The following is a 20,094-nucleotide window of genomic DNA, read 5'->3' as shown; positions in this document are numbered from 1 at the left end:
TAGTCATCTGTCTGTCGTTCTTTCTGTCATCTGTCTGGCTCCGGTGAGCAGCGTGACCCTTCAGGGGCTGCCCGGGCTTCATCACGGCTGCAGCCCCCGCTATTCGGAGGGGGAACAAACGGGGTCTCAAAACTGGGTCGGTAGCCCAGAAAGAGCCCGGGAAGAAAAGAGTTGGGGAATGCCGGGCCTAGGGTGGGATTTGTCCACCCGACACGCGGGGAGGGGGTGGTCTGCGGACTCCTAGTTCTGGAGCAACGAGCAGTCGGCTCCCTGTTGTTCCGGACCGTCTGCCACTTCCCACTGGAGGGTCTTGAAGGGCGGTGAAAGTTCTGATGAACGGGGAAGGCTGGGGCCCTCGGAAGGCACCCCGGTCGGAAGCCCAGAGACCGCGTCCAGGGTCTCTGCGGGTGCGGTGGACACCGGCTCGGATGGGTCCGGCTTCTCGTTGCCAGGGGGAGCGCCCGTCCATGCCAAGTAATGATTTTGAGTCTCGCTGCCGAAGCAGGGCACCCACTGGAAGCCCGGGGCGCCGGCCTCCGGCCCCGGTTCCGGGTCCCCTCTGATGCCCACTGGCCCCGGATCCCGCTCCGGGACCACCACGGCCAGGTCTCCGGGAGCCGGGCCGTCGTTCCCCGCGACCGGCGGGTCCGGGTCCAGGATCTGCTCCGGGACACTGTCCACGTCGCCCCTCAGCCTGCTTTTGAAACAAGGGGCGGGCTTGGCTGGGGGCAATCCGGCCTCGGGAAAGGCCAGTCCTGCCCTCGGGCTCGCCCGGGGCCTTAGGGAGCAAGGAGGGCTCCTTCCCGGTGCTAGTCCGTCTCTGGAAGGAGCCGGCTCCTCCCGCCCCGTGGGGGGTGCTTCTTCCGTGCCGTTTCTCCGGATGGCCGGGTAGCCCACCGGGGAGGCCGCCTGCTGCACGTGCCTGGAGCGGCTACCTCTGGGGCTCTGGGGGCCTCCGACTTGAAGCTCCCACAGGGAGAGACCTAATGGCGAGGAGTAGTCTTGGGGGGCCAGCGGAGGGTAGTGTGGAGGGTAGTCCGGTGTGTCCAGTGGAGAATAGTTCGGTGTGTCCGGTGGAGGGTAGTCCCGTGGGGCCGGTGGAAGGTAGTCTGGTCTGACTAGCGGAGGGTAATCCAGGGGGTCTAGTGGAAGGTAGCCTGGGAGGGCCAGTGGAGGATAGTCCGGCGGGGCCAGTGGGACGTCCCTGGGGCCTGGGGAGCCACCGGCACAGCAGGAACTTCTGGCGACGGCCACGGGGTAGGACGAGGCTTCTCTGGGGTCGGCCGGATCGCTCCGGGCCACTGGCTCCATTAGAGCCGGCCGCTCCGCCTCTGGGACACCCAAGTCGGAGACCTGCCCTCCTCTGTAGCTCCAATCCACGGATTCTTCATGTGGCTTTCCTCGGATGCCGGCGGGAACGCTGTGGGACGGGGACAGGGTTTCCGTGGCACCCGCTGTCGATTTGGGTGAATTTATCGCGTGGTCCCAAGAATCTCTCTCATCGTATGGTGCTCTTCTTTCTTGAGCAGCCGACCGTAATCCCCAGTCCCACGAATCCCGGGAAGGAAACTGCAGAGGGCCTCCCTGTCCCACGGCGTCATGGGTATAATACCCCCTGCCCTCCCCCGGGAGCTGATCGGCCCCATTGTACGGTTGGAGATTGTCTTCTGGGCCCCGGGGGTAAAAGTCACCGTAGGGGAAATCTCGGTGTTTCTCCAGGCCACCTTCGGGATACGGGGGGTAATCTTGGGGTTCGGTTGCCCGGCTTTGGGGGTACTGCGGGCTTTTGTGGTATCTACTGGGATCTTCTTTGCCGTTGGCCGTCTCTTCCCAGGGACCTGGCCCAAGGTTAGGTTCATCTACCGTGGGGTCAACAGGGTCCTCTTCGTTGTAGGGCACTTCACCTCTCTGGCCCATCCGAGGGCTACAGGGAGACGGTTGTCTCCCTGGTTGCTCCGCTGGGCCCGAGGAAGGAGTTGGCTCGTTGCCTTCGTCCCAGGTCCCTTTGGGGTCGTAGGGATGATGATCAGGATAGGGAATTCCGCTCCTAGGGCTGATGGGTGGGTACGTCAGGCTCTTGTCCTGCCGCCCAGGGCCTTCTTCTAGGGGCGGGGGTGGTTCCGGGCTGGTCCGCTGGGGCTTCGTGGGACTGGGCTCTCTCGGGGTCCGCTCCGAAGTGACGGGATGGAAAGGCTTCTGCTTCGATGGCGGCTGGTCGTCTTCTGGCTTCAAAACAATACCCTCGGGGAAATGGCGGCCAGGGGCCGAGCCTCCCGAAGACAGAAATCTTCTATCGGTGGCATCTCCTCTTGGGTAGTAGGGGTTTTCGCGTGGGTCGAAGGGACTCGGTCCCGGGTCCGCAGGTCTGCCCTCAGAGAGAGGGGGCCGGTAAACTGGCTTCCCCGGGCCGTAATTCTGAGGTTTCCTCCACGGGACGGCCGGACCCCGGGTCGGGAAGGACGGTTTCTCCCTTGGGCTCGGTGGGTTTTCCTGAGGGGATGCGACTGGCTCCCTGGGGGCCATGAGCCCGCCGCGCTGGGAATACACCGGCCCGCTGTTGGCCTCTCCGGGGTGCTTGGCTGGGGCCTGGGGGTTCTTCCGGAGATTGAGGGGATTCCCCGCCCGGTTGGGGAAACCCCTCCCGGGGGCGGCGACGGGGAAAGGCCTGCGGTACATGGGATATCCGGGACGGGCGACCCGTTTGCCTTCAGAGGTGACTGCGTTCCATCGGAGGGGGCCCCTGGCCTTGGGCGTATTCCCGTAGGTGGGACCGTGATCCCTTCGGCCGACGGGGCGGCCGACGGGCCGGTCGAAGGGGCGGCCGAAGGGATGGACGAAGGGGCGGCGCTGTCGGCCCGCGGGGAACCCTGGAGCCGCATTGGGGTTGGCGGGGCGGCCCCGGAAAGGCGGCTGGCCGGGGCCCGGGCCCGTGGGCTTCGGACCTCTCGCTCCCCCGTGGTCGGAGGCATTGAGGAGCGGACCCGGGGGCTCACCGTTATCGGGAACCGTGCCGTGCCCGGGAGTCTGGGCGGGAGATCCGTTCCCCGCCGACTGACCAGGGTCGGTGGCGTTTCCCCCCTGACTCCCGGCCTGGCTCGGGCCACTGGGCTGGGTGGAGTTGGTCTCGGCAACGGTGGAGTTGGCCGTAGGCTCAGGGGAGGGACTGTCCTCCTTGGGGCTTTCCTTCTCTTCTTCCTTCATTTCTTCTGAGTAGTACGGGGGTCTGCCCCCAAAGCCCTGGTGGCCAAAGTAGCCGAAATATGGATTCTGTCAGGAGGAAGAGGAGAGCGACTGTTAGCGTGTGAATCCTTCAACACTGGGGGCACGTTCACGGGTGGCAAAGACTGTTGCCCGCAGCCCGAGCTCCCGGACTGGCCTAGAGCCGCGTTACAGCTGCACCGGGGGAGATGGGAAAATCATCGTTTCCTCAACTGCGGCCATCTGCGGGGCCGGGACTGTGGGAGTCGTCATTCATGGCTCTGCTCAGTGCATTTCCCCCATCTTCATCCTCTAGTAAGTCTCTCCTCGTGTGCCTAGCAACCTGCCCTGATGCCCTCTCAGTCCTGGGTGCCTAGGCCGGTGTTGGTTGGCGCATCTGGCCTGGTTCTGTGGCCCTCTGGGCTCAAAGAGTAATAACAATTTTGGTATTTGTTAAGCATTTACTATGTGCCAGGCCCTCCTCTAAGCACTGGGGTAGATACAAGCAAACGGTGTTGGACACAGACCCTATCCCACACTGGGGCTCACAGTCTTAACCGCCTTTTTTCAGATGGGGGAAATGAATCCCCGAGAAGTAAAGTGACTTCCCCAAATTCACACCGCAGACAAGTGGCAGAGCTGGGATTAGTCATACATTCATTCAATCGTTCGTATTTATTAAGAGCTTATCGTGTGCACAGAACTGTACTAAGTGCTTGGGAGAGTACAATTCAGCAGTAAACAGTGACGTTCAGCGTGGCTCAGTGGAAAGAGCACGGGCTTGGGAGTCAGAGGTCATGGATTCGAATCCCAGCTCCGCCACTTGTCAGCTGTGTGACTGTGGTCAAGTCACTTAACTTCTCTATGCCTCGGTTACCTCATCTGTAAATTGGGGATTAAGACTGGGAGCCTCACGAGGGACAACCTGATGACCCTGCATCTACCCCAGCACTTAGAACAGTGCTCTGAACATAGTAAGCGCTTAACAAATATCAACATTCCTTGATCAGAACAAGCTTAAAGTCTAGCGTGGGGGAGACAGACCAATACAGATGAATAAAAAAGATATGTACATAAGTGCTCTGGGGCTGGGAGAGGGGGAAGAGCAAAGGGAGCAAGTCAGGGTGACGCAGAAGGGAGTGGGCCCGGCCTATTCCCTGCCCGCAGTGATCTTAGGGAATATGGGGCCAGGGAATTCTGTCAGGTCCTTCTGACTCCCAGGCCTGTGCTCTATCTACTAGTCCACGCTCATAAGGGGTTTCTGCTTCCGCAAAGGGAGATATTAGAGGATGTACTTACCCCACCTTCCTCGTTGCTGCCTGGTGGACGTCCGTAGCCAGGGGGCATTTGCTGAAAGGTACAAAACTCAGTGAGTCTCCCTGAGAGGTTTCCGTGGAGACCGAAGGAAAGTATTGACCTCTCACCATTGATGGGGGAGCCGGAAGCTTATGCCGATCAAGAGTCTCTGAGGCAGTGAAGTGAGCAAGCCAGATTTACGACCCGAGAAGGAATTCAGGTTTCCAATCGCAAAGAAGTCCCTCTGACGGGAGAAGCTTGGCACTTAGCTGGCTAGATGAAAGCTGGGTGACTCGGGGAGAGATTCCAGTGGGATTAGAGGGCTGAGGCTGACTCGCATCTAACTTTTTAACGGTATTTCTTTAGGGCTTACTATAGGCCAGGCATTGTAGTAAGCGCCAGGGTGAGATACAAGCTAATCATGTTGGATGTAGTCCGTGTCTCACATGGGGCTCACGGTCTTAACCCCTATTTTACAGATGAGGGAACTGAGGCAAAGAGAAGTGAAGTGACTTGCCCAAAGTCAAACAACAGACAAGTGACGGAGCCGGGATTAGAACCTGAGAAGATAACCCCTGCGGTTAGTACAGTACTCGTCACGTAGTAGGTGCTGACCAGTAGGCACTTAACAAATATCGCAATTATTGTATTCTCCCAAGCGCTTAGTATGGTGCTTTGCACAGAGTAAGTGCTCAATAAAGACGACTGAATGAATGCGTGAACGATTAGGAAGGAGACTTAGAGGCAAGTGGTTTGACAACTCTCCCGGATGGGATTTCTGCTCCGCAGTGTTTGTAGTGTGTTTTCTTTCAGCAGGGCTCAGTTCCCTCCCTGGAGCTGTCTGCCACTGTGGCCTTTCTCCCGTGGTCAGCCCCAGGCCAGTCAGCACGGTGGACTCCCCGACAAGAGCACAGAACATCTGGTCTACCGGGCCATCGCGGTTAGATTCCTCTGGATTTGCCCCCTTTATTCCCCCCTCCCTCAGCCCCACAGCACTTACGTCCATAGCCATCATTTCTTTATTTATATTAATGCTTGTTCTGTTCCACTGAACTCTCCCAAGTGCCTAGCGTAGTGTTCTGCACATGATAGAGCAGAGGCCCAGGACTCAGAAGGACCTGGGTACTAATCCCGGCTCTGCCACATGTCTGTTGTGTGACCTTGGGCAAGTCACTTAACTTCTCTGTGCCTCAGGCACTCATCTGTAAAATGGGGATTAAAATGAGAGAGGGACTGCATCCATCCTGATTAACTTGTATCTACCCCATCACTTAGAACGGTGCTTGGTGCATAGGAAGCACTTAACAAGTACCATAATAATAACAATTATTATTATTATTACTATTATATCTGATTGATTCAATTCCTTGAGGGGGTAGCTGCCCATGGACCCCACCCCCCGCTAGCCAAGCCAAGCACTGTTCTGAGCGCTGGGGGAGATACAAGGTAATCAAGGTGTCCCACGTGGGGGTCACTGTCTTAATCCCCATTATACAGATGAGGGAACTGAGGCACAGAGAAGTTAAGTGACTCGCTCAAGGTCACACAGCAGACAAGTGGCGGAGCCGGGATTAGAACCCGCGATCTCTGACACCCAAGCCCCTGTTCTTTCCACTAAGCCACACTTATGGTACCTGGCTCTTGTTGGAATTTGTCCCTTGAATCCTGAACGAGTTATAACAGATGCCATTAGGTAATCATTCATTCATCCAGTCGTATTTATTGAACACTCACGGTGTGCAGAGCACTGTACTAAGCACTGGGGAGAGTACAATACAACAACAAACAGACACGTTCTCCGTCCACAACGAGCTCACAGTCTAGAGGGGGGTCAAAACAAAGTGGCGAAGGGCTTGCGATTGGTAAGTAATCCCGGCTCGGCCACTCGTCAGCTCTGTGACTGCGGGCAAGTCATTTCACTTCTCTGTGCCTCAGTTACCTCATCTGTAAAATGGGGAGTAACGGTGAGCCTCACGTGGGACAACCCGATGACCCTGTATCTACCCCAGCGCTTAGAACAGTGCTCTGCACATAGTCAGCGCTTAACAAATACCAACATTATTATTAATTGGGTGTGGGGGGGATGCGAGGCTTAAGTATGGGGGGAGGCAGGACCAGCACCTTCTGTCCTTGCCCTCTGAACTCTGAATCAAGAGTTCAGACTGGGATCTGAGCTCCTGCAGTCTGGAGTCAGTCTCTTGGCTTCTCTAAACTCATGTGGTGCTCTCAGGACACCCCTAAACCAAGCTGGGGGTGGGAGGGGGGAGAGGGAGGGCCTCAGTCGCCGGATCCGGGCTGTTGGCTGACTCTCTCAGGGATAAGCAGACCCGATGAAAGTCTGAAACTCGACCTCCGGCCCTACTACCATTCAAGAGAGCCTTTCTGCGCTAGACGGGTTGAAGATTTGAGTCAGTGGGACCCTCATCCCAGCCTATGCAACTGTCAAGGATGGGCCAAACATTTCACGATGCCCAAGGGAATTGTTTCCTTCTCCCTCACACCCCCACCCCCACCCACCGTGGCCAGTTCGGAGGTGGCACTCACCGGTGGAATTTGCCAGGGTTGCAGCTGGAAGGGAAAGAATCCATTGCCGAACGGCGGGTACATCTGGAAAGAAAACGGTATGAAGTCGGGACGAAAATGGCTGAGGAGAGGTTGCATGAGCCAGCTGCGGGGGAGGTTGTAATCTGGGGAGCCAAAGGAGGCAACTGTTCCTGAGAGGACATTTTCAGGCAACCACTCCTCCCCAACCCCACTTTTAAGCCTCCAAGATGCCTTCCCCGATTAAGCCCTCTTTTCCTTTTCTTCCACTCCCTTCTATATGGCCCTGACTTGCTCCCTTTATTCATTCCCCTCTCCCAGCCCCACAACACCTATGTACATATCCACAATGTATTTATTTATATGAATGTCTCTCTCTCCCTCAAGATTGTAAGGTCACCGTGGGAGAGGAATGTGACCGTTATATTGATCTATTGTACTCTCCCAAGTGCTTAGTACAGTTCCGTGCACACAATAAGCGCTCAATAAATGTAGTCGATTGATTGATTTAGGGCAGGCTCCTGTGTTTGGGTTGGACGCTAGCCAAACTTGCTGCCAAATCGTGCCCAGGATCAAGCCAATCATGCTGACCTTTCAGAGCCCGGTTTTAGGCCAAGTGACCTGGTTTTCCAGATGGGTTTCAAACCCTACAGCACCACTTATGGAGGCCCAGCTACCGTCCCTGGGCCGTATGGAGCCGGCAGTGATTCTCCTGCCGTAGTAACAGATTATGTCCATGAAGTAAGTGACCTCAGAAGCCAAACGGATTTCAGACGGGCACGCTAAAGGGTGACTAGGTGTTGCTTTGTCCACACGCTTTGACCCACGTTTAGATGCTTTCTCATTGACCACAGGGCCACACTGATTCAGCCCTATTCCCCTCCCGTGCCCCCAGAAGAACCCACGTTGTCCTGACTCTGGATGTCCCGAGGCCAGGGCTTACTTGAGGTTGTCGGGTCTCTTCCGTGGGCTTGGAGGGCCCGGGGGCCGGCTGCTTGGCGGCCTGCTTTGGAGGCTGCTGCTGCGGTGGTTTCTTGGGCTGGGAAGGGTTGGGCTGCTTGGTGTTCTGGCTCTGACCGGGCTTGGCCTGGGGCTTCCCTCCTTGTGGTGGCCCCGGGTTCTGGGCTGGCCACCCGTTCGGGGGAGGCTGGGGCCAGGGAGGCATCTGGGGTGGTTGGAAGAACTGGGGGAGCTGCAAGCCGTAACCATACAAGGGGCCCAACTGTGCCATCTGGGGAAAGAAGAGGAAGGCAACAGGGTTGGATGGAGGGATGGATGGATGGATGGATGGGGAGTGGATGGGTGGGTAAGGGGATGGGAAGAGAGAGGAGAGAGGGATGACATTTTTCGGTTGGGGCCGGAGCCCAGATCCCTAGAATCCAGTTCCTCATCACAGTAACAGTTTGCGGAATGATTCAGCTGGTCTAGCATCTGCTCACTGTACTCAAAATATTTAGAATATTCAGAATATACAGTCCCTCTAGACTGTAAGCTCCTTATGGGCAGGGAAAGTATCTACTAACTCTGTCTCCCAAGCGCTTAGAACAGGCCTCTGCACACAGTAGGAGCTCAGTAAATAGAGAAGCGGCATGGTCTAGTGGATAGAGCACGGGCCTGGGAATCAGAAGAACCTGGAGTTCTAATCCCAACTCCACCACTTTGCTGTGTGATATTGGGCAAGTCACTTCACTTCCCTGTGCCTCCATTCCCTCATCTGCAAAATGGGGATTAAGACTGTGAGCTCTATGTGGGGCAGGGACTGTGTCCAACCTGATCAGCTTGCATCTACCCAGGCACTTGGAACAGTGTTTGGCACGTAGTAAGTGCTTAACACATGGCATTATTATTATAAATATGATCGACTCAGATTGAAGACAAGGGCACTTTGCTGCTATTGGACTTGGGTGGGAGGCAGCCGTACAGCCCACCTCAAAGGCTGATGGAGAGATGGGGATCTAACCCACAGTCACCAAATCCTCCTGGAATTCTGAGGTAAAGGAGGAGGGATGGGAGAAGGAGAAGAGGGAGGACAAGGCGGGGGAGACCTGTAAGCTCAGTGTGGGCAGGGAACGTGTCTGCCAACTCTGTTGTACTCTCCCAAGTGCTTAGTACAGGGCAAACACATAGCAAGCCCTCCATAAATATCACTGATTGATAGATTGAGGGAGAGGAGGAGGTAGAAAAGGGAAAGTGGAGGAGGAAGAAGGAATAGAAGGAGGGAAATGAGACGATGAAAAAGAGGGAAGTAAGGAGGAAAACAAAGGGAAGAAAGGAAGCTAAATTAAGGAAGAAAAGGGAAAGAGAGAAGGGAGAGGAGTGATGTGTCAGTTCTCAGTAGTAAGGAGTGACGCTCACTGGGTCCCTAGCTGAGATCTGTTCGGGTCAGTGGACATTTAGTTATGCAAATACCTGGGGGTGAGCACGGGAATCTCGGAAAGGGTTGAAAGGGGAACTTAACGTGTGGTGAATTCATAAAGTTGTACTGACCATACGGCATCATCTGTGACAAAAACAAATCCGGGAAATCAGCTCAGTGCTGCAGTCCCGGAGGGTGAACGGCTGTGATCTCTTTGAGATTGAGTGATCGACTGAGGAGCGTCAGCTCGAAAAAATATTACCTTTTCCTCACCCTGGGAGTTGCTCTCTGGCGGGGGCTGGTGGGGGTGGAAGTGACTGTTGATGTAGTTTTTACACTTCTGCTATTTTCCCCCTTCCTCATTAAGAGGAGAATGGGGATTCCCCTGAATTTCTAAAAACGAGAAAGCCCTGAATTTGATGAGGCAGGGGTCACAGCTGGGGAATACGGTTCTTCTCTGTTTTACAAATGTTTAGGCCCTGACCGAAACCTCCAGCTCCTTGCGTTGCTCAGTGTATAAGCGACTTTGCTTCTACCCAAGCCCACTCCTTCATCCCAGAGTTTTGCCCCCCTTCCTCAAAAGGGGATGGAAGTAGTAACGGACACTTCTGGAGTAACAGCAAAGACACCAAATATATCAAATAGGCATAGCAACTTATTTCTAGCTCCAGGAGAACTTGGGGAGTCTGGTACTGAGGAGTATTTTTTGCACTTTTCATACCATTCCACCTACTTCATCGGAATGAAAAACAAACCAGAAATCTGCTACTTTTTTATCAGGCTTTTTTCCATTTTGTGAATTTACAGCTGGGGTTTTGAGCCTCTTAATTTCCCACCAGAAGCTTCTCTCCTTGACCTGAGCTATTGTTGCTTTTTCTCCCAGAATTCTCCCTTCTCTCCCACCTTTTCCCTGCTCCATCTTTCTACCATTTCTGAGGGGAGTTGTGTAGTTCTAAAATATCGGTAGCTTCCATGGAGGGTTTGGACAATTTCACAGACCAGAGACTCCAGTGGGCTACTGGGGGAAAAGGTTAGGGATATTGAATGGTCCGCCCCTAGCGAGGAGGATGGATGGAGGTCCAGGAAGGATCTCTTGTTGAGGCAGAACAACGGGCTGGAGGGACCTGACCCAGGAAGGGCGCTCTCTCCATGTCCCCACCTTGCCCCCATCCTCCCTTGGACAACAAGAGCCCCTCAGAACTTGCCCTCTCCACAGTAGACCAAGGCAGCATGGCCCAGTGGAAGAGAGCACATGGGATTGGCAAACAGGACAATGAGGTTCTAATTCCCCTGGGCAAGTCACTTTACCTCCCCGTGCCTCAGCTTTCTATCTATCAACTGGGGAAAAGAATCCCTCTCTCCCTCCCTCTTCGGGTAGGACGTGGACGTGTGTCTGGCCCAGGGCTTGGCATAGTGACTGGTACATAGGTAGCACTTAATATATGCCATCATCACCAAGAGGTGGCCATACCTACCTCTTCGCTTTTACTGCCAAATCCAGGCATGCGGGGCATGTGCATCTGTGGAAAAAGAGAGACATCCCAAATGACAATCTCCGCCAGGGTCACCGTTAGTACAACTCACCGTGGCTTAAAGCCAGGAGGCGTGGGAAGCAGCGTGGCCTTGTGGAAAGAGCACGGGCCTGGGAGTCAGAGGCCCTGGGTTCTAATCACAGCTCTGCCGGTTGCTCTGCCTGTTGCTAGCTCTGTGTCCTTGGGTAAGTCATTTAACTTCTCTGTGGCGTCACTTTCCTCGACTGTAAAATGGAGATTCAATATCTGTTCTCCCTCCCATTTAAGACTGTGAGACCCATGTGGGACAGGGACTGCGTCCGATCTAATGGACTTGTACCTACCCCGGCGATCAGAACAGCGATTTGACACAACGTAAGCGCTTAACAACTACTATGAATCAAATAAACGAAACAGGCAAGAGACCTGTATACTCACCGGCATCGCAGTGGAAGCTCCAAACAAGCCTAAGAATAACAGGAAACTCTTCATCTTCCCCCTCGCTATCTGGAAAGGAGGGCCAAGGGGGTCACATTAGGTGGGGAGGAGAAAAACCTGACCGGGAACAACAAGCAAGAGAAGCCCACGTGTCTTGTGCTATTTCAGCTCATCAGGGCAAAAGGGAGGGCCAAAATGAGGTTTTGAGTTACTCTCCCCATCCTCTCCGATAACGGAGTTGGCTGCACCCTTAAACTCAGGATCTAGATCTTCAGAGATTATCTGATAGTTCAGGACAAAGTGATGTTGTCTACTAGAGTGACAAGGCTGCTTCAGGAGGCTTCCTCTAGGAATAACCCAGCCCGTGGTTCCTCAGTATTCCAATTTTCCCCACTTTTTACCAGCAAGCTTTCCGTAAAATGACAGCATGAGCACTTCGAGTCTTTTCGGGAATTGACTGGATTTTGTCACATCAAGCAAAACCCAGGATCTGAAAAGTATGATCTTCACCAAACCTTTTCCCTCTCTCTCCATCTCCCTCCTTCTCCTGTTAAGTTTATGTTGCTAACCTGTGACGCTAACGAGGGTGGGTGATGGAACAAACCACTCCGAGAGAAGTAAATGCAAACCCTGGCAATACATGGGAAACCATCGAAGAGCCGTGATTTTAACAAGATGGATCGTTTTAACCTCCTGTAGGTCAGAGATGTGACCCCATGTCAACTCTGGAATGGAGAAATGCACATTCTCTCTCTTCAACTCTCATCAATCCATGATTGAGTGGGTCCTACGGGCAGAGCGCTTTACTAAACCTTTGGAAAAATGCTCACCACATCTTCAAAGCCAATTGAAATGCTTCCCCCAGGAAGTCTTCCCAGACCGAGCTCTCATCCTCTCATCCTAGTTTGCCTCCCTTCTGCCTCTCCCATATACTTAATTCCCTCCTCTTAAGCACTTAGGTACAACTGAGTGGCGTAGTGGATAGAGCAGGGACTGGGAGTCAGAGGGGCATGGGTTCCAGTCCTCTCTCTGCCACTTGTCTGCTGTGTGACCTTGCATAAGTGACTTCACTTCTCTGGGCCTCAGTTACCTCATCTGTAAAATGGGGATGGAGACTGTGAGCCCCACATGGGACAGGGACCGCGTCCAACCCAGTTTGCTTGTATTCACCCTAGTGCTTAGTATAGTGCCTGGCACAGGGAAAGCACTTAACAAATACCAAAATTATTATAGTTATTACTATCTTACCCCCACCCCCTCAGCACAAATGTACACATCCTTGTACTCATTTGCTTCCCTTATCTGAACTGTATTTAGATGCTTGTCTTCCCCACTGAACTTAAACTCCTGGAGAGTAGGGATCGGGTCTACCAACTTGAACTGTATTCTCCAAAGTGCTTAGAACAGTGCTCTGCCCAAAATAAGCGCTCCAAAGATACCATTGATTGATTAATCAGTGGTATTTATTGAGCACTTAGAGTGTGCAGAGCACTGTACCAAGTGTTCAATACAACAGAGTTGGTAGATATGTTCCCTGCTCACTGTGAGCTTACAGAGTCTAGAATCTGATGAAGACAAGATCTCTGCCCACAGGAAGCTCATCTTTATCTTCCTTCTTTTCCTTCTTCTCATCCTCCTTTCCTTCCCTCTCCTCCTCCTCCGCTCCTGCCACGCCACTGCCATGACACCCAGACAAGTGCAAAGTTTCCGGGGGTGAGGAGATGATGCCAGAGGGAACTTGGTGTCTTTTCCCTCTCAGATGAAAACAGAAGCAAGACTGGCCATCAGTCAAATTCTCTAATCTCTCCAGGGAGGAACAGTTGAACCCGGGATCGAACCGTTTCCTACCTCTTGTAAATATTTCCCGTCAAATTCAGAATGGGTCCCTTAGGTAGGTGGCGGAGACGGAAAGGAAAACTCACCAGATGAGGAAAAGGGGTTCTGTGATAGCCCGGAAGCAGCGACATTTTCCAGCGAAACTTTCATAAGCCCTTAGGGAGACACACAAACTCGGCATGAGGAAAGGAAGCCCAGGGACAAAACCCACAGGGCAAGGAAGGGAGAGGGCTCAGGAGGAACCCAAGCAGCAAACAACAAAGAAGCAGTGTAGCCCAGTGGAGAGAGCACCGGCCTGGGAGTCAGAAAGACCTGGCTTTGAATCTCGGTTCCGTCACTAGTCTGCTGTGTGACTTGGGCGAGACACTTCACTTTTCTTTGCCTCAGTTCCCTGGACTGCAAAATGGGGATTAAGACTGAGAGCCCACTGTAAAATGGGAATTAAGACCGTGAGCCCCCTGTGAGACAGGGACTGCGTCCAACCTCATTAGCTTGTATCTACCCCAGCGCTTAGTACGGTGCCTGGCACAGAGTAAGAGTTTCACAAATACAAATTAAAAAAACCAAAAACCAAACAACAACCAGTTTCCTCTGCTCTGTTCTGCCCCAAGCATGCACAGTTCTTAACAGTGCCACCATCTCCACCTTCAGAGTCCACTTTCAAATCAGAACCAGTGACACTGTCGAACTGCCCCATTTCACTGGATTATTTAGAGTTTGGCTGAAGGCCACTTGTCAAAACCCATGTGGATTTTGTTCGGGTGAATGACCGTCACCTCATTGGCTCGTGAGTCTTTTTAATTGACAGCTGCCGCCTGGGAATGCTAGAGGGTGAGCTCATGGCAGTTCCCTCATCTGTAAAATGGAGATTGAGACCGTGAGCCCCACGTGGGACAGGGACTATGTCCAGCCCGATTTGCTTGCCTCCACCCCCAGCACTTACTACAGCGCCTGGCACATAGTAAATGCTTAACAAATGCAATTATTATTATTATTCTCCCTGTACCATCCCACCTAGACCCTGGGGTTTGCCATTTGACTATTCGGGGGGCAGCAGGGTGAGGGGATGGGGAGGTTGACCTCCTAGGGTGACTTCGGCTGGGCTGCGGGGAGCCTGTAGAGTTACCAACGTTATCTCCAGTTATCATTAAACCACTACTATTTTTGGAGCACCGTATGCATAGCGTCATACTGATCGCTTGGGAGAGTACAGTGGAGTTAGGAGGCATGAACCCTGCCCTCGAGGAGCTCAGAATCTCCTGTCCCTGAGAGATAGACTTCATTTCTCCTGAGCAGGGCACGATCCGAAGTGGTTGTCCCCCCTTACCCGGAAAGTCCTCGTGGCCTAGTGGATAGAGCACGGGCCTGGGAGTCAGAGGCCCTGGGTTCTAATCCCGGCTCCTCCATTTGCATGCTCTGTGATCTTAGGGCAGTCGCCTAATTTCTCTGTGCCTCCATTTCCTCAACTATAAAACGGGGATTCAGAACCTGTTCTTTCTCCTTAGACAAGGAGCCCCATGTGAGTCAGGGACTGTGTCTCATCTGATTACCTTTTATCCACCCCAGCGCTTAGAACAGTGTTTGACACATAGTAAGTGCTTAACGGATACCACTAAAAAAGAAAAAAAAATCACCGACCTGGTGCACAGCTTGCCAATATCTGGTGAGTTCTAATAAGATGTAGGAGCCAAAGTCAAAGGCATATATCTGAACACCCTCCCCGGGAAATCAAAGCTCTTTCAGCCCAAAGAGGGGTCCTCTGCCCTCAGAAAAGCATGCAACACTGCAACGATTAGGCCCCCCACCCTCTCCCCGGCTAGTGAAAATTAAGCCAACTGGTCTACCCCACGTCCCGCCCGGTGGTCAACACCATTACTCACCCGGTGCCAGGGTAGAGGGGCGGTGGGACTGCCAGTTCCAGTGGCCGAGCTGGCTACCCTGGCTTTGCCAAGGTTGACCATCAACCCGGAGGGGCGATTTCCCAAGCCCAAGAGAACCTGAGGACCGAGGGGGCCTTTAACTCTTAGATCGGACGCTTCCCGCGGGGGCGGTGTTCAAAAAGGGAACGACCAGAGCCCCGTGCGGAGCCCGTTTCCTCCCTGCTGGAAGGGCTAGGTGAGCCGGGGCACATTTAAGCTTCGTCCAAGATGCCTGGGGCCAATCGGTGCCCAGCAGCACGGCGTTGCCATCACGAGGGGATGCCATCCGTCTGAAAATCCTCGCCGGGTTTGGTTTCCAGGGTGTGATTAGCTGAGATCTCAAATCAAGTCTCTTATTAGGCTTAATAACAGGCCGGGAAAATCAGCTTAGGATGGTAACATTCAAGGAGACGCTCCTGCTGCCTTCCAAACGGCCCGGGCAGTGATGGGGGGATTTCCATCGACGGATGCTATGTGAGAAACCGGTGGAGGAAGGGCTCGGACGAAAAACAAAATGTTATGGCTACGAATTCCGGCTCGAGGAGTTGCGGTCGGACAGATCCGTTGTGTTCTCTGGCCTGAGGGTGGGTTCCTGTGTGTCAGTCAATTGTATTATTGAGCACTTACTGTGTGCAGAGCACTGTTCTAAGAGCTTGGGAGAGTACAATACAACAATAAACAGACACATTCCCTACCTGCATTGAGCTTACAGTCTAGAGACAGAGAAGGTGGGCCCTGGGCAGCAGCAAAGGGGCTGAAGGAGGGAGGGGAGGAAATTGGAAATTGGGACACAAACTACGACTCTCAAATGGGTAGGGATCTCTTTCCTCACTCATGCCGACTTGGACACCCCAAATCAGAAGCAGTCAAATTGCCGGTGCGAGGTTCTAACAGCTAGGCTTAGTGGAGACCGTGAGCCCGTCGTTGGGTGGGGATTGTCTCTATTTGTTGCCGAATTGTACTTTCCCAGCACTCAGTACAGTGCTCTGCACATAGTAAGCGCCCAATAAACACGATTGAATGAATGAATGAATGAAACTGCACAGGAGTCAGGCGCCCTGGATTCTAACCCCATCTCTACCGCTGCTGTGGAGTGTGACCTTGGGCAAGTCATTTCCCCACTCTGGACCTCAATCTCCTCATCTGTAAAATGGGGACAAGATACCTAACTGTGCCTCATCTTTTAGATGGCGAGCCCTATATGAGGCAGGGGCTATGACTGATCTGATTGTTTGGTGCCTATCCCAATGCTCGGTACAGTGCTTGGCCCAGAGACAATGCTGAACAAATACCATAGTATTCTTATTTGTTCTTATTATTATCATTTTCTGATACTGCAATATCCACAGGAATCTCTGTTCACTGCCACTGCTAAAGGTATTTATTAAGCACTTACTATGGGTGAAGTATTGGGGTAGACATAAGGGTACGGAAGGGTCAGTCCGAGAAGGCCTCTTGGAGGAGATTATTGCTTATCGCTCTTCAGTTCAGTAGATTTGAACCATTAGGAGAGATAGTTGTCACTGAGTCTTTTTGCAGGATCGACTTTCTATGAGCTCAGTGATTTTAACCTTATGGCTCTTCGGCACACTTCCCCAGTTTAAAAATCTGCTTTTCAATGTAAATTAAAAAAAGAAAACAATTAGGCATTAACACCTTGCTGTTTATTGAGAATCAACATCCATCTGTGACCAGAGGAGTTAATGAGGATCTGCGGTTTTGGAAAGACTTTGAATCTCACAGAGCTGTGCTGTTGTGTTGTGGAAGGTTTAGAAGCTCTAAAACTGCTAGACTAGAGCCACGAAACTGCTTATTTTTGTACAGTACAACCAGAGTGACCTAGGAAAGAGCACGGGCCCAGGAGTGAGGAAATCTGGGTTCTAATTCTGGCTCTGCCACTTAACTACTAGGTCGCTTAACGTCTCCGTGCCTCAGTCCTCATCTGTAATGGAAGCAGCGTGGCTCAGTGGAAAGAGCACGGGCTTGGGAGTCAGAGGTCATGGGTTCGAAACCCAGCTCTGCCACTTATCGGCTGTGTGACTGTGGGCAAGTCACTTAGCTTCTCTGGGCCTCAGTTACCTCATCTGTAAAATGGGGATTAAGACCGTGAGCCCCACGTGGGACAACCTGATTCCCCTGTATCTACCCCAGTGCTTTGAACAGTGCTCTGCACATAGTGAGTGCTTAACAAATACCAACATTATTATTATTATTATTGTTATTTTACAGATGAGGGAACCTACCTGGACCCACTTCTGAAAGTGATGGAAACTTTCACCCGAAAATTTCAGGAGACAGAGGAGACCGCTATTTTCCACTGGGCGGCTCTGCTCTCTCCAAATGGATCATTGATCAGTTGCATTTCTGCCTTCCCCTCCCCTAGTAAATGCCCTCCTGACATCGAACCGTCTACAACCAGCCGGTCCTGATCAGTTCCCAGGATCCCCTCTGGTCGAAGCCCAAGGGAGACCTCCAGGACTTGTGCACCTCTTTATACCCTTCCTGACCACTTTTGTAGATGCTATTCAATTATATGTACAATCACTTTCTTTGCTTACTGTATTAGTAAATATTTTCACGTCTCTCTCTCCCATTAGAATGTACTTATGGGCAGGAAACCTGTCATTTACTTCTTCTGTACTTTCTAAGCCATTTACTAGACTGCACTGCACCCAACGAGAGTTCAGGAAATATCACTGCTACTATTATTACTGTTATTAATAACTGATTTGGAACAGCACTCCGAGGATAGCAGCTCTTGGCCTAAATGACTCTGTTTTTGCCTCAGGACGTCCCCCATCTCAGTGGGATGTATACCACATCCGCAAATATCGGGGGACGGGAGATTGCTTCTTACCCAAAACAGATAAGGCCTGCCTGAAAAGCCTTTTTTGTCACTGAAGAAAACACCACTTGTCCGAGTTCCTGGGTGACTGGCTAGTTCTCTTATATGTTGTAAATAAAGGCGAGCCAAACTGGAGAGGGGGCCGCTACGTTGTACCTCTCCGGTGGTGAGCGGGCACTCGGTCATATTCCTCCCTTTTCTGACCTATCCAGCACTGTCTCCGAGAGTTACCTTTCCTCGCTTGCGTCACCACCTTGGGTTCGAATCCTCACCGCTTTTTAAATTCCATTCTCTTTTTGAGTACAATAACTTGAAAATGTTAGGCATTTACTACGCGCCAGCACTAGGGTGGACACAAGCAAATCGGGCTGGACATTGTCCCCGTCCCACAGTGGGGCTGCTAGTTCGCGTCACCACCTTGGGTTCGAATCCTCATTGCTTTCTCAATTCCATTCTCTTTTTGAGTATAATAACTTGAAAATGTTAAACATTTACTATGTGCCAGCACTAGGGTGGACACAAGCAAATCGGGCTGGACACTGTCCCCCTCCCACAGGGGGGCTGCTAGTCTCAATCCCCATTTTACAGATGAGGTAACTGAGGCACAGAGGAGTGACTTCCCCAAGGGCACGCGGCAGACGAGTGGCAGAGTCAGGATTAGAACCCACGACCTTCTGATTCCCAGGCCTGTGCTCTAGCCACTACAACATACTGCTTCGCCTGCTGCTGTTTCTATTACTCCTATTACTCTTATTATTGCTACAATTACTAGTCCTACCGTCAACGTTACTTCTAGCGACGTATGTCTCGTCTTCTGCCGTCGAGTTGTCTTCCACCCATAGGGACGCCACGGACACATCCCTCCCGGAACGCCCCACCTCCACTTGCAGTCTTTCCGGGAGCGGATCCATAGAGTTTTCTTCTTCAAAATCTGGCAGTGGTTTATCGTCGCCTCCTTCAACTTGAGAATCTGCCCTCGAATCTCTCCCATGCCGCTGGTGCCCTGGGGAGTTTGGACCTGTGAGCATCACACAAACCCAAATCCTGGACAGAGTGGGTGTGTGTGTGCGTCTGTATACGTTTACTTTCTGTTTTCTGGGAATGCTCTGGGTAGTGCTGAGAGCCCTTTAGGCCAGGAGAGTGATGGGTTTGATTTTAAATCAAGAGCCCCATTCAAACACTGAGTCGGGGGGATAGAGTGGGGTTGGGAAGAGGGAATTGGGCTACCCTGGAAGATGTTGCCCAGTTGGACTAAAGAGGGATTTTGAATTCCAAATATGGCTATGGCCTCTCGACCTGGGAGTCAGAAGGAACCGATTCTAATCCCGGCTCCGCCACTCGTCTGCCGGTTGAGCTTGGACAAGTCACTTCACTTCTCTGTTCTTACGTTACCTCATCCGTAAAATGGGAATTAACACTGAACCCCACGTGGGACAGGGACTGTATCCAACCTGAATAGCTTGTTTCTACCCCAGCGCTTAGTATAGTATCTGGCACAGAGTAAGCACTTGACGAATAACATAAAAAAAAATAGGCAGCTGTATGGGTGGTGAGGAAAAAAAAATCATTTGTTTCTTGGCTTCCCTAAAGGAGGTTCTTTCTTAGACCTAAGCGGGTAATGCAAGCCCTGGGGTGTGAATCAACATTTATGTGGCCAGTTAGTGTTTACTGAAAGGGTCATTTGGTAACTGAAGCTTGTTTAGCTTATCATTTCATTTCCCTCTAGACAGCACCTAATCACTTTTTCAAGAACAGCTCATGTCTTGCCTAAACAATGCCCCCTTTTTTAAGAATTCCCTTCCAACTCCTCACTACCACTAGCCCCCCAAACTGTTTATTGCCTTACCTCTCACCTGGAATCTCTGCGTTTCAGTGCCACCATTGGCTTCAGTTCCTCTCCCCATTACCCCGATGACCCCCTTGGGTTCTTCTCCCCACCCTCTGAACCCCTTCCCCTCCAGCACCTGTTTTTCGGCTCCGGCTTCCCCTGCCCCTCGACCCCTCCCCTCCGGGACCCGTTCTTCCCATCCTTCAGGCTGAAGGAATCGTGCTCTCAAGGGGAGAAAGCAGTTCTCTTCCCCCTTGGTGAGCGATATGAGGGGGTGAGCCAAGAGGACGCCACCCTGCGATTCAAATAACAATAACTGTGGTATT

General features: G+C 52.4%; 1 protein-coding gene across 1 annotated transcript; it reads right to left on the bottom strand.

The window, feature by feature from the left end:
- Positions 1-240: 240 nt before the first annotated feature.
- On the bottom strand, positions 241-19,844 carry ENAM (enamelin). Its single transcript, XM_007669232.2, has 13 exons — positions 19,794-19,844; positions 18,819-18,958; positions 17,339-17,366; positions 15,057-15,173; positions 14,815-14,883; positions 12,589-12,687; positions 11,341-11,409; positions 10,867-10,911; positions 9,494-9,535; positions 7,979-8,266; positions 7,039-7,101; positions 4,498-4,548; positions 241-3,267 (listed from the first exon to the last, which is right to left on the bottom strand). Exons 1-13 carry the CDS (start codon positions 19,842-19,844, stop codon positions 241-243), a joined length of 4,089 nt encoding a protein of 1,362 aa, XP_007667422.2.
- Between the last annotated feature and the right edge of the window lie 250 nt (positions 19,845-20,094).

The sequence above is a fragment of the Ornithorhynchus anatinus genome, chromosome 10 (genome assembly GCF_004115215.2).
Source record: "Ornithorhynchus anatinus isolate Pmale09 chromosome 10, mOrnAna1.pri.v4, whole genome shotgun sequence".
Taxonomy (NCBI): Eukaryota; Metazoa; Chordata; class Mammalia; order Monotremata; family Ornithorhynchidae; genus Ornithorhynchus; species Ornithorhynchus anatinus.
The sequence above is the reverse complement of the archived record's forward strand: the minus strand, read 5'-3'. Positions and strand labels throughout refer to the sequence as shown.

Coding starts and splice junctions, on each gene's coding strand:
- ENAM (XM_007669232.2), bottom strand. CDS start 19,844: ATGGGGAGAGGAACTGAAGCCAATGGTGGCACTGAAACGCAGAGATTC. Junction 15,174..17,338: donor ACTTTCAGAAGTGGGTCCAG/GTAGGTTCCCTC, acceptor CTCGGTCCTCAG/GTTCTCTTGGGCTTGGGAAA. Junction 12,688..14,814: donor ATTGGCAAGCTGTGCACCAG/GTCGGTGATTTT, acceptor CCTACTCTCCAG/GAGTTTAAGTTCAGTGGGGA.